This window comes from Arvicola amphibius, chromosome 12 (assembly GCF_903992535.2).
Source record: "Arvicola amphibius chromosome 12, mArvAmp1.2, whole genome shotgun sequence".
NCBI lineage: Eukaryota > Metazoa > Chordata > Mammalia > Rodentia > Cricetidae > Arvicola > Arvicola amphibius.
Window position 1 is genome coordinate 128005818 of NC_052058.2, and position 16464 is coordinate 128022281.

The 16464-nt window shown below is 48.5% G+C and overlaps 1 protein-coding gene across 11 annotated transcripts in view; it reads right to left on the bottom strand.

The window, feature by feature from the left end:
- Positions 1 to 16464, bottom strand: part of Nav2 (neuron navigator 2) — a 202266-nt gene that overhangs the window by 111844 nt on the left and 73958 nt on the right. For all 11 annotated transcript variants that reach the window (XM_038314288.2, XM_038314293.2, XM_038314291.2 and 8 more), the window contains one exon: positions 6308 to 6430. In XM_038314288.2, coding sequence (XP_038170216.1) covers positions 6308 to 6430 — 123 coding nt within the window. The remainder of the gene's footprint in view (positions 1 to 6307; positions 6431 to 16464) is intronic.

Sequence of the window (16464 nt, forward strand, 5' to 3'; positions counted from 1 at the left end):
CTGGCCTGCAGGCATACACACAGACAGAATATTGTATACATAATAATTAATAAACAAATATTTTGAAAAAAATTGCTTGTATGCATATGAACATTTGCCTGCACGTATGTCTGGGTAGTATGTTCATGCCCAGTGTCCTTGGAGGCCAGAGAAAAGCATCATCAGGTCCCCTGGAGCTGGACTACAGACAGTCGTTAGCCACCACGTGGGTGCTGGGAACTGAAGGTCTTCATTAGAGACTTCTGCGTCATCTCTCCATTTTCCACACAGCTTCTCTTTTCAATGGCGGCTGGAAGGGCACGGCTTACCAAAAAAAAAAAAAAAAAAAAAAAAAAAAAAAAAAAAAAAAAAAAAAGTGTCTTTTGGGATCCTGGCTCAGTTCTCCAGCCCCTACTCAGCTGTGTCAGGGAGGGGAGTGTCTCACTGGGCCGCCACACCTCTTGCCCTCTCTAAGCGGGAACACTGTTGGCGAGAGGCAAGGCTTGGCAGGCTGTAGGTTCCCAGCCCTTTACCGCTGCAGTTTAAGGTGCAGGCGGTTTGCTTCCTGTCATCACCGCCCCCTGTTCAACCCAGGTGGCCTCGGAAAAGGAAGCCAGCAGCAGGGGCAGACTGGGGCCCTCCAGGAAGGCCAGTGTGGTAATTATCACCCTGTTACAACGGAAATAGAGATTTGCCTCCAAGGCCCCTTTTATGGGCTTTGAAATGGTGACTTTCACTCTCTCCCAGGAGGGAACGGGAAAGGGCTGGGGCATGGAATGGATGGGGGGGAAGAGCAAGGAAGAGGACAGACCAGCTTCTGGGTGGGGGGTAGGCCTGTGTGCAGGACACAAAGAAAAACGGGCACTGGGAGTGAGAGGAGCTCTTGGCCTTCCGAATGAGAAGGAAGAAGAATGAGAGGATGGGGGTGGGTACACGGTGGAGTGGGAGGAGAGAGGGGAAGAGGCTTTCCACCTGCAGGTAGAGAGCATCCTCTTAAGGCCTCCAGAGGGCTCCTGTGTGGCAGCTCACGGCTGACTGCGCTGTGAAGAGGTAACCGCAGCACATGCGCACTAGCTTCTTCATGGATGGACTCATCTGATGTGGTCACACTGAACGGGCTGCGAGGGGATAGGGTCTGACTAGAAGTGGGCCAGCCATTGGAGGCCTGCTCTTGAAGGCATAGCCTGTCCCCACCTTCTTCCTGCTTCTCTGCTTTCCCTGCCAGTCATGTGGTGAGCAGCTCCTTCAACTTGTGCCCTTAGGTCGGCCGCATAGACGTAGCGAGTTCCAGGCCAGTCAGAGCTACATAGCAATCCTCTGTCTCAGGCAACTAAAATAAAATCTGTAACGACTAGTACGGGAACCATAACAGCTGTCAGCCAGGACCATAAGGTAAGGTTTTGGAGGACTTCGGAGTCTTCCGTAAACTCTGGTAGCCCTGGACTTCCGACATTACTAAAAAGATGCACCGTCAGACCGGGACGTCATCAATTCTTCCTCTAACCCAGGCCACAAAATGACAGCCAGAATTCTCAGTGTCCCTACTCTGAACCTGCAAGGAGGCCAAGGTCCGATCCGGGGGCTGCTGGGTGCAGAAAGGTTGCTTTGTTCTCTGTAAGTCACACATCCTGGCAGGGTGTGGGCTCCTGGGCTCTCGGGAAGAGAGCTGGGCTTGGCTTTGCCTCTCATCCTGAGTCTTGCTGTTACAACAGCCTCTCAATTCAAGTGGGAACCGGGCTGGCTTTGAAGGCCAGGGTCAGGGGCTAAAGTACACACTGAGTCCTGCTCTCTTGACACAGTGCGACCCGGAAGGGCCAGCAAGGGGGAGCATCTAGCTAAGTGTTCCTCCAAGACCCTTGCCTGCTAATCCACAAGGACTGTCAAGATCCCTGGACACAGGACCTTTGCAGCGTCCAAGAAAGAGACTCACAAGTGGCAACTTTCTACTGAGCTTTCTGTTCAGAAAGCACCTGAGTTGCTAGAATCCGAGAATTACTGTCATGCTCAGGGGACACAGTGTTCCTTGCAGAGACCATCTGATGGTCAGCCAGCCCCTCAGCCCTGCATCTCACACGTCTTCCTCCTCACCAAGTGCCCTGCGTTCTGTTATCTGGGGCCTATTATGTGTAACGAGCCACCTCCGTCTGTTCCAGCTGATCCTCCCTCCACGGCTGGCTGGACGTAGTCGCCGATCACTATCGGGAAGGGACTGGGATCCAGGGTGACAGCCCTGAAGAGTGACAGGAGATCAAGGGAACCTGGCATTTTGAGTTTATCGTCTCTATTATTTCTCAGAACTGACTGATGACATAAGGACTCACACTGACAAGCTTCCATCTGCCAGGCCTCTGAAGACACACATTCCTGCTAGTGACTTTTAATGACCCCAATGATACATCAGGCCATGCTGCAAATAACCACAGTCTGGGGTCTCAGCATCCTGTTCTGGTCCCAGGGCCAGCTGTGGTCCTGAGCTGGAGACTTTCCTAAGCCCAGGGTGCGCTACGCCCTTTGTGTGCCATTATTTTTCCTTGGCTGAGAACTAACCGGGGCTAATTCCCCATCGTTTCCCATTTCCTCAGTAGGTCTCTTGTGGTCTACTGTTTATGTATGCAACCATAAGCAAGGACTTGGATTTCTCTTTTTACCTAAAGCTTCCTGGAAATGATCTTAGTTCTTAGACCTTCGCTTTTCGTGTTGTAAGGGAAGGATTCTGGTCACTTTAAATTGCTTAAAGAACATAGTTTCAGTCATGGGGGAAGAAGAGTCCCCCAGTTTGCATATTCACCATCTGTGGTGGGCTCTCTTGGTATTTCAGTCAGTGTCTCATGCCTACACAGTTCTTACCATCCACAATGTTTGTAAAATCATGGGTTTGATATGCTGGCTGTAAGTTCAGCAAGCAGTAAAATTAAAATATAAACATTAAAAAGAAATAGCTCCCTATCATTTGCAACTATTCCCCATACTACGGTTAGCCCCCTACTTTGTGAAACATTCCCTTAGCATGGGGCCAGTGGAAGAGATATTTGGAGAGTACTGTAAGTCAATGAAGGACTGGAAAGCTAGCTCAGTCAGGAAAGAGCTTGCCTTGCAAGTATCGGAACCTGAGTTTGATCGTTGATAGTCATGTAGCGTATGCAGAGAGGCAGAGACAGGAGGTTCGCTGGGGCTTGCTAGCTCACCAGCCTAGCCCACCTGTCTGTGAGACATCCAGTCTCAGAAACATAAAGGGACTGGGTAGACACCTCATGGCTGTGAGGTCATGAGGATTGGAGTTTGGATGCAAACACTCGTGTATCAAACATTGTCTTTGTAAACACCCGGGGAAGCAAAGGTAGGAGGAGCTCTGGGGCTTGCCAGCTTCCTGCCTAGCTGAGAAAACCAGAGGCCCAGGTTTAGGGAGAGACCCTGCCTCAAAGGCACAGGTAGAGAGGACAGATACCTGACACCCTCTTCCGGCCCGAGGACCAATACCTGATGTTCTTGAGCCTCTCCATACACACACACACACACACACACACACACACGTACCTACACACATATGTGCACCCACACATATGCATACACAGAAGGAAATAAAACCCCAGCTATGTCCCCTTAGCCAGCAGAGCAGTCTATTCACAACAACTGTGGGGCTTAAAGAAAGTTAGTCCATTCCACAAGGATACAAATAAACCCCTGCTAGTAACCTAGAACTCACATCCCTCGAGTTAACTTGGCTTGCGATCCACTTAGTCCTTAGATGATCATACCGGGCATGGGGAGGCTGTTCATTTGGTGCTGAAATGAGGTGACGGAACATATGGCTTCCGTCCTTCCAATCCTACCCTGAAATCTCCAAAAAGAAGCAAGCTTAGTCCAGTGAAGCATTAGATAAATGGCCATCCCAGAGGCTTCTGCTGCAGGGGAGGCTGACCTCGAGAGGCCTGCAAACACGCATACTATCCAACCTCAACAGGATGAGGACAAGCAGAGAGATTGGACACAGCATGACCCCACCAGGGGGAGTTCTGCAGATGCTGATTTTCTCCTGGTGCGGTTTACTATAAAGATTTCAGTCGCAGGGTTTACACTTTAAAAAGTGAAGTTCTCAGGGCTTGAGAAACTGCTCTTGTAGAGCAACCACAGTTTGATTGCCATCACCCCCATGGTAGCTCACGACCCCTATATTCCAGTTCCAGGGGCTCTGACGCCATCTTCTGGCCTCTGCAGGTACTGCATGCATATGGTGTACACACATACATGCATGTAAACAAACACCCATACACATAAACATTAAAAATAAAAAGAGCAGCTCTCAGATGTTTCTATAGCTAATCCTTGTCCTGCCCTTCCTTCACTACCTTTCTCTCCCCCTATCTTTTGTGCTGGCCTTGAACTCACAGAGATCTGCTTGCTTCAACCTAAGTACTGAGATTAAAGGTGTGTGCCACCATCCAGCTAATTTTCTGTTTGTTTGCTTGAATGCACTAATGAGGAACAAACCCAGGACTCGTGCGTGCTGGGTAAGTACTCAACCAACTAAATATCCTCAGCCTTTGTATGAATTTTTTCAAACCAGTAATTTTATAGAATAGCAGAAACAAAAGCTAACTTGAGACAGAGCTCTGGTAAAACACTTTTGTTATCCTTTGTGTAAATGACCACACTGGACACTGGGGGACTTGAAGGAAGATATACTGAGTTATAGACACTGGGCCAGATCCTGAGGTCTTGACCATTAACTCAGCACTAGTCCCTACCAGGTTTTCTAGCCTTGCCCCAGAGCAGTGGCTCTCAACTTGGGGGTTCTGACCCCTTTTGGGGGTCAAATGACCCTTTCACAGGGGCTGCCTAAGGCCATTGGATAACACAGATATTTACATTATGATTCATAACAGTAGCAAAATTGCAGTTATGAAGTAGCAATGAAATAATTTTATGGTTGGGGTCAGCACAGCATGAGCAACTGTATCAAATGATTGCAGCATTAGGAAGAGTGAGAACCACTGATCCAGAGACTGTGAGGATTCCTCTTGCATTGTTGGGCAATATTTCAGTATTTGTCTCTTTACGCGTTGCCCTGTTCCTCTGTTGCAAGCCATAGAGCTGCATAGCTCACCTAGAATTTTTTAAAAGAAAAATATGTGTATGCTGTGTGTGTGTGTGTGTATGTGTGTGTGTGTGTATCAGTGTGTGGAATGTGTGTGGTGTGCAGGTACCCACAGAGACCAGAAGAGGGCGTCAGACCCTCTGGAGACTGGAGTTAAGGGGTTTGAGAGCTGCCCAAAGAGGGTTCTCAGAATCAAACTCCTCCAGAAGAACAACAAGTACGCTAACTCCTGGGTCATCTTTCTAGTCCCTCACCTGCTTGGAGAACAGCAGGACAGTGGCCCTGCCTCACAGCACGGCTTCCCAGAACTCAAGAGCAGCATGCTAAAATCACACAGGAACTTCAAATCACTCGCTTGTGTCTAAGTTCCCTGCTCCATCTCATCAGCCCAGATGCAGGAGGAAGTCAAGTGAGCCGGAACACTCTTGAACAGTCAGGTGGCTAAAGAGTACACGAACTGTACACTGAGAGCCAGAAAGACAGCATATCAGAGCTGGCAAATCATACAGTCCAGACCCCTCATTTCCTGGCTTGCTCAAGGCCAGGGAGTTGGTTTATGTCAGAGTCAGGGCTAGAAACCCTGATGCCAAACACTCTGTATGGCAGGGTGGACACAGGTTCATTTTGTCTTTGACCGACCCCTATTAATGCCAGTTCTCCACCGTGTCCATTGAATTCATACCTAAGCTTTACCACCTAACTCCAGATGGCAGTTTTAGTTCTGCCCAAACCTCCTCAGGCATGGCCTGACCTCCATTCTACACAGAGACCTTCTGGAAGTCTCAAGGTACAATGCCTAGAAAGCTGACTAATGGGAGCGGAAGTGAGCAGATCCCTGGGGCATGCTGGCTGAGAGGTGCTGAGGGACAGCCACAACAGCAAGAAAACCACCCAAGCCTGAACTCTGCTCTTGCTTTCAGAAGCAGCAGCTAGAGTTGAGGACGTAATTCAGTGGTAGAACACCCAACAGACTCCATACGGCCCCCGGTTCCACTCCCAGCACCATCACCAAATACACACACCTTACACCATATACAAGCAAGACCCAGGGACCACGGCAGCTCTCTGCTATCTTTGTACCAGCTCTTAGTGCAAGTGCAACCTCAGGGCTAACCAGCTTTCCCTCGGGCTGAAGAGCACACCCATGCACTTTCTCAAGATCATGACCAGCATTTTGCAGGACACTCTCAAATGACTTCTGCATACGGCTAAATCCGAGCGCAGTTTGCCTACCTGTCTGCATCTCCGAGGCCCAGGGAGGTATTTCGTTGTAGGGTCTCACGCACCACGGCCATCCCATCAGGAAGCCGGTTCAGGCGACGAGTGTAGAGGCCAAGCCCACCATCGGTCATATACCTTTGAAAGAAGATGGCACATGTATAGGGTCAAAAGCAGCTGTGCATAGTTCTTGCCATTGTGTCCAGAAACCCTGCATGGATCCCTCGTGCTCTAAGGGGGGAGGAAGATTCCTCAGGCTCTGTCACTACAGCCCGAAGAAAACTCAGCTGCCTATTCAGTGTAGGATCTGGAAGGGAGGGGAGGGGCAGGGAAGCAGGCCAAGCTTAATGAATCCAAACTCCTGGGACTCTGTGAAGCAGAAGGGGCTGGTGAATAAAATCAGCTGTCAGGCACTCTCATGACATGCTTCTGAATGTCAGCAATCGTACAAGCAGGTGCTTTGCTGACGTCATGTAAACAGAACTGAGTCCCCAGCACACTGTGGGTGAATGGATGATGGAATGGAGAAAGCAGGCGAGCTTTTGAAGAAGGCAGGAGAAGATGGAAGATGGAGACAGGCTCCCAGAGAGTCAGGCATCGCAGCGGCAGAGGTCTTGTGGAATGAACAGGGTCCGGCTTCACCTTCAACACTGGTGTTTTCAGGGATTTCCCACCAGACTCTGGGAGCGACACTCATGTTCATTTACATTCATGGAAATGTTCAAGCTGTCTTCTGTTGGGCTCAGTGTTGTCAGAGGTGTGTGTGAGTGTGTAGGGGAGAACCTCCAGAATTTTCTGAAGAGGTGCCTTAAAGTCCACCAACCAGAGTTCCTGTGAGCAGAGTCACTAGCCAGAGGTTCAAGAACAGAGCATCTGTGCCTCATTCTACCTGGGTCTCCCTAACCCCCTACAGGGCCTGGTTAGGTGGTCGACCCTTAACCCCTACAGGGACTAGTTAGGTTGTCCTCCCCTCCCCTTAACCTTCCACAGGGACTGTTTAGGTGGTTCTCCCCTTAACCCCACACAGGGACTGATTAGGTGGTCGACCCTTTAACCCCCTACAGGGACTGGTTGATGGTCCTCCCTAACCCCCTCAGGGACTGGTTAGGTGGTCTTCCCCTTAAACCTCTACAGTGACTGGTTAGGTAGTCCACCCATTAACCCTCCACAGGGATTGGTTAGGTGGTTCTCCCTAACCCACGAAGGGACTGGTTAAGTGATTCTCTCTAACCTCCCACAGGGACTGGTTAGGTGGTCCTCCCCTTAACCCCCCACAGGGACTGGTTCGGTGGTCCTCCCCTTAACCCTCCACAGGGACTGGTTAGGTGTCCCCCCTAACCCTCCACAGGGACTGGTTAGATGGTTCCCCCCTTAACCCCCTGTAGGGATTGGTTAGGTGGCGGTCCTCTTTATTTCCAAAAGAGGCTGGGTAGTAGAGCTAAACTTAGGCAGAAGAGTGAAGTTATCAGTTTGATCGTGCATGAGCCCCATTAGATCATCGACAAGGTTTCTGCAAAAGTAAGACTTTGGTATTTCAAGTCTAATAACATGGAGTTCAGAGTCCCAGGAGTCACTGTGTGCTTGACTTCGCTGGCTGCACTGAATCATGGGAGATTTCTTGCACATGGCTTCTCAGCTTATTATGTACGGAGTGGCTCCTGAAATCCTGGCCAACCCTGACTGCACCTGCTTTATATCTTTCTGGGGAGGACAGAATTGAGAGGTGCCGAGTTTGCTTGGCAGAGAGTCAGGGTAGCCAAGTAAGGGGCAGAGAAGTAAAGTCCTCCCAGGAGCCTCCTTCTTTGTGCAGTAGTACACACAGGTGCATGCACGCACACACACACACACACACACACACACACACACACACACACACACGCACACACGCACACACACACACCTGCTCATCAAGTCAATCAAACCAAATGTTTGTAGTTGTGCCAACAAGGCAGAACAGACTGAACTTTTCACCCACCCGTAGAATTAAAAAAAAAAAAAAAGAAGAAATCTGAAAATCCACTGAATCATACACTTAGAAATGGTGTGTTTTATGGTACATGAATTACTATTAATGGAGACTAAAGTAAAAACGATACGATCACATCTACAGTTAAACACTCATTTGCTGAACTGCCTTTTAATGCTTTTCTCTCAGGAGACGGTGTGCTCCTCGAATGCTGGGTCTATTATTTTGTTCAAATCCATATCCCTAGCTCATCCCAATTCTATGTGTAAATTAAATATATTGTGATCACACATGTTAGCAAGCTTGACAGTTATGATGCAAAGCAAGGCAAATGGAATGTCGGTCTGCCACTGTACCCAGGACCCATCCATCTGTCCAGCCGTCTGTCTGCCCACCAGGGTATAACAGAGTGGGCAACCTGCAAATCCAACTAGCAAAAGGGAAGAACACCTCCCCCTAAAGGCACAGCCTCTGTTGGAGGCTGAGGCTGAACCTTCAGAAGATGCCCTTGCGGAGAAAGCTGGGGAGCTCTTCCTAGCACACTCTCCTGTACCATGAACCCAGCCCTTGATCTTGGTCTTAGCAAAGTCACCCTGCCAGTTAGATAAACACATTTTTTTTCCAACTGGGGAGATCTTGTCAAAGAACAAACAAACTAATTTTAGCAACACTCATTTCCCTGCTGGATTTTTATTGCTGGTGAAACAATACATACAATTCAGCAATTACATGCACCTGGGCAAGTAGATGCTCCCCCCCCCCCTCCAGCTTGCTGCTGAGGGAGAAGTGGATCTGGTGAGCATTTCAGAGGTGGGATGTTAGGACAGACTTAGTCTCTGACCCACACTTACACCCATGCACATGAACAAAACACTGCATGCGCGCGCGCGCGCGCACACACACACACACACACACACACACACACACTAAGGAAGAGAAGGATTTTAAGTTTATTATTATTAGTGTGTATGTATGTATATGATGTGTGCGTGAGTGTGTGTGATGTGTATGGGGGTGCAGAGGTCTAAAACTACTGTATGGAGCCAGTTCTCTCCTTTATGCATCAAGCACCTTTACGGGGCCATTTGGTGGCCATCTGCATATATTTCTATTTTCTGCCTCAGCAAAGCCATTCCTACAGGAGTGCCTGGCTTTCTGAAGAAGCGTCAGTGGTGTGTCCATCTAAAACCCTGGCCAGGGCTCAGAGATGTTCAACAGCCTCATGCTCTGAGGGTTTGGGAAGAGGAGGGAGAGCCACCTCATCTTTGCTAGCTCTATCTGAGGCTCACATGGGATGGGGACATGAAATGACTTGTCCAAGGTTACAAGCTAAGGAGCCAGCTGATCAGGGCTCAGTCCCAGAGCCCCAGCACCACACTTTTCTTCTCCTTGGGGATACAAACAATTAGCACTGTTACCCAATGACCCTCACACACAGAGTGCTTGTTTGGTGAGCATGTATTTTGAAATATTACTCTTCCACAGGCTCTTCAGAAACCAGTTCTCATGCTGGCTGAGCTACCCTGACTTTCAAGGAATGATCAGGGTAGACCTTACCAAGTCCAAGAACACTGCAAAGACCACATTCTGGCTGCAAGAAACAACTTTGTGGAGTTTTGTTTTGTTTTTTGGTTTTTTTCAAGACAGGTTTTCTCTGTGTACCCCTGACTATCTTGAAATTCACTCTGTAGACCAGGCTACTTTCGAACATACAGATCTGTCTGCCTCTGCCTCCCAAGTACTGAGAATAAAGGTGTGTGCCACCACTGCCCAGCTAGCTACAAAACCTCTTAAACTGACACTGGGTGTGGAAAAAGCTTTGGAAATCCCACAGGATCCATTAAAAAAGAAAAAAAAAACCACTAGACACGGAGCCCAAAGTTTGGTGAAGAGATGGCTTTTTCTTTAAGTGCATTGATGTAATACCACAGAACACAATGAAACTGGCTTTGTGAGTCACATTCAAGGCTCACAGTTCAACCTAGTCTGCCTCGGTACCACACACAAGCTCAGGATCCCTCACCAGGAAAAAAGTCACCTTTGTGGAGAGCCGAGGTGACGGGACTGGAAGGAACCGAACAGGTATGGCCTCACTCCAGTACAGACAGTACGGCTGCACTCCTCCAGTAGCATTTACAGCAGTGCATGCACCCCAATAGCATGCATTTACAGCAGTGCATGCACCCCAGTAGCATGCATTTACAGCAGTGCATGCACCCCAATAGCATGCATTTATAGCAGAGCATGCACCCCAGTAGCATGCATTTACAGCAGAGGATGCTGGAACAAGGGGAGACCTCCCAGTTGCAAGAAATGAAAGCTCAAACGGGAGGAGGGAAAACGCAGCAGGCTTGGCGATTACTTTTCTTCAAAGACCTGTCAGCCTGTCTGCAAGCTTTTAGACACACTTTCAGTATAGAAACGAATATTGGCAAATGGACTGAAACAGTTATGCCTAGGTGAGATGTCTTGCCAACATCAACATAAATACACGAGTGAGGATATCAGCAGATATGGTGTCGCACAGAGCTGAGAGCAGGAGGTGAGCCCCTGAGCCCCACATTTTAGCAGCCAAACAACACGTGCTTTCAAGGCGCTCTCCAGGGCTGCAGCCCAGTGTGACATTGATTCTGCGAGTTTATTAGAATGTAAATTGAGTTTCGGGACAAACCTGTAAAAGGATCCTTTTAGCTTAGGGCCTCTTAGAAGTTAGATGGATAAACCTCCCTCTGGGTCACAGAAGGACAAGCTGAACACTAGCCTAGCAAGAGCTGCCTAATCCCTTTGAAGACACCCATCTTTACCAAGGGCAGGCAGCTGCTGGGTCTGGCTTAAGATGACGCATCTCAAATGCAAAAATAAGGTCGCGGGAAAAAAAAATTGGGGCCGATATTTTCGTGCTGATTATAAAATGGTGGCACTTAATTTAAGCCCTCAGTTTTCAGTGAAGCACGCTGACGTAGTGTGGAGCACGTCACTCGGCGAACCTTGGCATTCCCTCGGTGATTCTACTATCCTCCTCACAGCATGCTCTTACGTATTTCTAAATGAAATCAAAGAGAATCAACGATACTACTGCACTGCTTCCTGTCGAGGGGTCCCCCAGATGGACACAAAACAAAACAAAACCAACAGCAGTTTCTGGAGGAAACACAAGGGCAGCATGCCCTGCTCAGGTTTCCCTGTGCTGAAAGGACGGAATGACCCCAACGAGGTGACACAGCCACAATCTCTGCACAGGCAAGGGCGGGGCAGGTAGGACAGCACTCAGATTTCACTCTTGGCCTGCTGGAGGCAATTCTTTGAACATACACTCACAATCTTCTCAGCCATTTGGGGAAACCCTCCCAACACCTGGGGCCGAGGGATCCGTGACACATTTCCTACCTTTCCGCACTGCTTTCCGCTCTCCCTGGGGGCTCTTCAGGACCTCACCAGATTTCCACCACTCCGCTTTCCAGGAGGAAGTGGGAATTCTACTTACATCTCTAGCTTCATCCTCCTTTACTTCTCTGAGGACTGGAGCAGCCACCTGTAGCCACACTAAGCCACCTCGGCACTGAGCGTGGGGCACATAGCCTTAGCGAACAGGCTTCCAGATCCCTGAGCTGAGATCCTCACTGGGGAGGTTCTCAGCTCAAAGGACACTGGCACCTTCCTTGGCTTTTTGGCATGTCACATCCATCAGCAAGTCCGGGTTAAAATAAAAGGTACAGAGACCCAGCTTGGTTCTACAGACTAGAGAAGCAAGCAGGTGGGGCAGCCACAGTAGGAGGGAGCCCAGGAGGCCTGCAGACTACTCTGGCTGGCCCTTGTCAACAGAGTCTGGCCCTCCAGGGAGCCCTCGAAAGAGGCTGCTGAGCTAATCAGAGGAAGCCTCAGCAGGCCTCAGGAGCAGAGGTAGCAGCAAGAAAAGACAGGCTGGCATTGAGGAGCAATTGCATGGCCTCAGCCCCTGACCCAGAAGCCCTCATTGAGGGAAACAGGTATCGCAGACTTATGTCATTTCTATCGGTAAAACCAGGTATAGAAGAGCACCCTGAAGGCAAACAGAAGGCACATTTGGGATGTGGGGTTTACAACAAAGTAAACTCCTATAACCAGCTAACATTAGCATCCTCTGGCAGCGTTAGACCTGTACCCGGCTGCTCCAGTCAGACTGTGCACTCCAACTAGAGGATCCAAACACTGACCAACAGAAACGGTGACTTCTGCCCAGCATAGGGTGAAACACTAGCATAAAAACACAGGTTCCTCTATTAGATCTATTTCTTGGCACGCTTTTGTTTATTTTTTTTTAAGACGGGGTCTCACTCTGTAGCCCAGGTTGGTTCCAAACTTGAGATCCTTCTGCCTACACCTGGCCTCTAGGTCATGGCCGTGTACCACCACATGAGACATCATGCCCTTTGGATTCTTATGGATTTTTTTGGGGGGTGGGGGAGAGTATTTTATAACACATGCAATATTTCAGTAACACTACCATAAAATTCTTTTTTTTTTTTTGGTTTTTCGAGACAGGGTTTCCCTGTAGTTTCTAGAGTCTGTCCTGGAACTAGCTCTTGTAGACCAGGCTGGCCTCGAACTCAGAGATCCGCCTGCCTCTGCCTCCCAAGTGCTGGGATTAAAGGCGTGCGCCACCACTGCCCAGCTACCATAAAATTCTTAAAAAGAAATTCCACCAAGTGTAGTTGTGAAGTCACTACCTAAAACAGAAATTCTTGCCATCAGGTCTCTCTGGAACCCAGCAGAAACCAAGGCCCCATTTTACATTTGCACTCAGTTACACTGGCTCCCAGGGCCTCCAGGCTTCATGCCAAAGAGTCCAGCATGGCCGGCTGTGTGATCCCTTCAGCTCTGCAATGGCTTCCCCACTGTGCGACTCTCCTTTGGTAGGGTACTCAGCAGGGGCACCTGGCAACACTGTTACTCTCCCACCCAAGGACTTCAGCATCATTGCACCATCTTATTCTTACCTCGCTCCTGGCAGAGTGACAGGCAATAAAAGGGGAAATGTCGGCACAGTAGTATAGTGTGACACCTTTGTCTGGGCATCTTCTGCAAGATGAAGTGGGATGCTACCTACGTATTTTAACAAAGGTCTACGCAACACTCATTTCCAAGGGCTTGAGCTTAGCTTGCCTAAGGACACACACATAGATGTGCTGTAAGAATTTTAATTGGAGGGGGTTGCTGAAGAGATGCTCAGTAGATAGACTTTCTGTTATAGAAGCATGGAGACCCAAGTTTAGATACCAGCACTTACATAAAAGCAGGGAGTGAGGCAGACTGTCTTCCTGAGTCCAGGGCTGGCAGTGGCAGGTAGAGGGCCTTGGAACTCATTGGCTAGCCAGCCTATGTGTGATGGAGGACTCTCATTGGTTAATAAAGAAACTGCCTTAACTTTTTGATAGGGCAGTATGTAGGTGGGTGGAGTAGACAGAACAGGATGCTGGGAGTGAGGCAGACACCTCGGGCAATCGCCATGCCTCTCCTCTCTGGGTCAGATGCGATGAAGCTCCGGTCCAAGATGGATGTACGCTAGAATCTTCCCAGTAAGCCACCACCTCGTGGTGCTACAAAGATTATTAGATATGGGTTAAAGCAAGATATGTGAGAATTAGCTAATAAGAGGCTGAAACTAATGGGCCAGGCAGTGTTTAAATGAATACAGCTTGTGTGTTGTTATTTTGGGGCATAAGCTGGTCAGGCAGCCGGGAGCGGGGTGGCAGGAATGCAGCCCGTTGCTCCTCACTACATATGTGAATCAATGAGACCCAGGTGCAGTGAGAGACCATGTCTTAAAAACCAGTGGCCAGGAGCTGGAGAGATGGCTCAGTTGTTAAGAGTACCGACTGCTCTTCCAGAGGACCTGGTTCAATTCCTAGCACCCACATGGCAGCTAACAACTGTCGGTGACTCCAAGATATGACACCCTCACACAGAGATACATACAGGCAAAATACCAATGTACTTAAAATAAATAAATTATAAAAAAAAAACAATGGCCATGGGTGGTGGTGGATGCCTTTAATCCCAATGCAGGAGACGCATAGGCAGATGTATTGAGTTGCAGGTTAGCTTGATCTACATAGAAAGTTTCAGGCTAATCAGGGCTACATAGGGATACCCTGTCTCCAAAAAAAAGTGGATATACCTAATGTCAGCCTCTGGCTCTATACACATGTACACACATCCACAAGCACACACATAAATATATACTCACATATATACACAGTTATATATGCCATATAAAAGAAAAAAATCTTAAGTTTATTATGTGTGTGTATGTGTGTGTGTCTATAGGCCAGGAGATAACTTTGTGAAGTTGGTTCTCTCATCTTACCTTTAAAAAAGTCTGATGTGTGTGGCTGCCTTGCATTTGTGTCTGTGTGGGCATCAAACGTGTGCCTGGCACCTTTCAGGGCCAGAAGAGGGCACTGGATCCCCTGGAATTGGAGTTAGTGGTGGCTGTGAGCTGCTACATGGGTGGTGGAAATTGAACCTGGGTCCTCTGCCAGAGCAACAGGTGCTCTTAATCCCTGAGCCATGGCCCTAGCCCCTCTCCTCCTTACATCCATGGGTTTGGGGAGAGAACTCAGGCTTATGTGGCCAGCACCTTTACCCAAGAAACCACTTCTCTGGCTCAAGAATTTTAATTTTTGAAAAGCTGAAACTATGCGAATGAAATGCATCCTTAAATGGACAGAAAGCTCAAAGCTATAACCAGAGTGCCCTTAGCACCTCCCATTTAAATAAATGGGCAAGCGTAAAATACTCATCATGATCCATGAGAATGCTTGTTTAAAAGTGGGAACTATCACACAGCATTCTGAAGAAACGCTGCTCGCTTTGGGAAACGGGCTGGCCCCCGTATCTCGGGTTTTGTCTTGAGTTCTCTTTATTGTGGTTCAACTGTTAGTGTGGACTGCAGCAAATACTTCTAGCGCCAGCAGGAAGCTTTCTGTCCACACTGTGAAAGATGAGAGGCATCCTAACACACAGGAGACCGCTCTCTAGACAAAGCCCTTTTAAGTTCCTTCTTGGCATGAAATGTGCTGAACAGAGATGCACTGATACCCAGGAAGTCTCACCACTCAGATGCACCTGAATCAGCAGGGATTCAGAGAAAAATACACTTTCCAGGGCCGTGGCTTCTTGGTCGTTGGCTGTCCTTAGCAGGGTTGAGACTAAATTCTTTTTTTTTTTGGTTTTTCGAGACAGGGTTTCTCTGTGGCTTTAGAGCCTGTCCTGGAACTAGCTCTTGGCGCACGCCTTTAATCCCAGCACTCGGGAGGCAGAGGCAGGCGGATCTCTGAAGTTCGAGACCAGCCTGGTCTACAAGAGACTAAATTCTTTTTAAAGAAATATTTTGATTTTCAGAGCACTTTAAGGCTTATGAGAAAGTTGTACAGTAAGTATTAAGTTCCTTGGTTCCTTCCCTCCCTCAAAGTCTGGTCTATATTCATATTTTGCTCATGTGGGTACACGGTAGCCACTGACAAGCCCATTCCACTGATAGGTGACGCCCATCTTCACATGAATTCTGTGTTTATAGCTCTGCAAAAGTCATGTGTCCAGGGACTGGAGAGATGGCTCAGTGGTTAAGAGCACTGGCTGCTCTTCCAGAGGACCTGGGTTCAATATTCAGCACCCATATGGTGGCTCACAACTGTCCCGAACTCCAGTTCCAGGGAATTTAATGTCTTCTTCTAGCATCTGCGGGAACTAGGCACAGACACACGGGCAGAGAAAAACATCCAAACACATAAGTTAAATTTAAGAAATAAGGAAATGTCGGGTGTGGTGGCTTATGCCTTTAATCCTAGCACTTGGGAGGCAGAGCAGGTGATTTCAGTAAGTTCGAGGTCAGCCTGGTCTACAGAGCTGGTTCTAGGACAACCAGGCTACACAGGGAAACCCATCTTGAAACACTCCCCTCCGTGCCCCCCAACAAAGGAAGAAAGAAAAGAGGTAAGAAAACAATCATGCTTTCCAGACTAGTATCACAGACTATAATCTAATACCCTAAAAATGCCCTGGCCACTGTTTCTGCAAAATCTGCATTTAAAACAGACACATTGGGAACTCTACCTAGGAAGAGGCTGTCAGAAATGGCACTGTAAGTCCTGCCTGAAATCAGCAAGATAGGCCTCTGTTTCCCTAAAGAATTTGATTTGAGACAGAAATCTTCGGTAACCAGCCC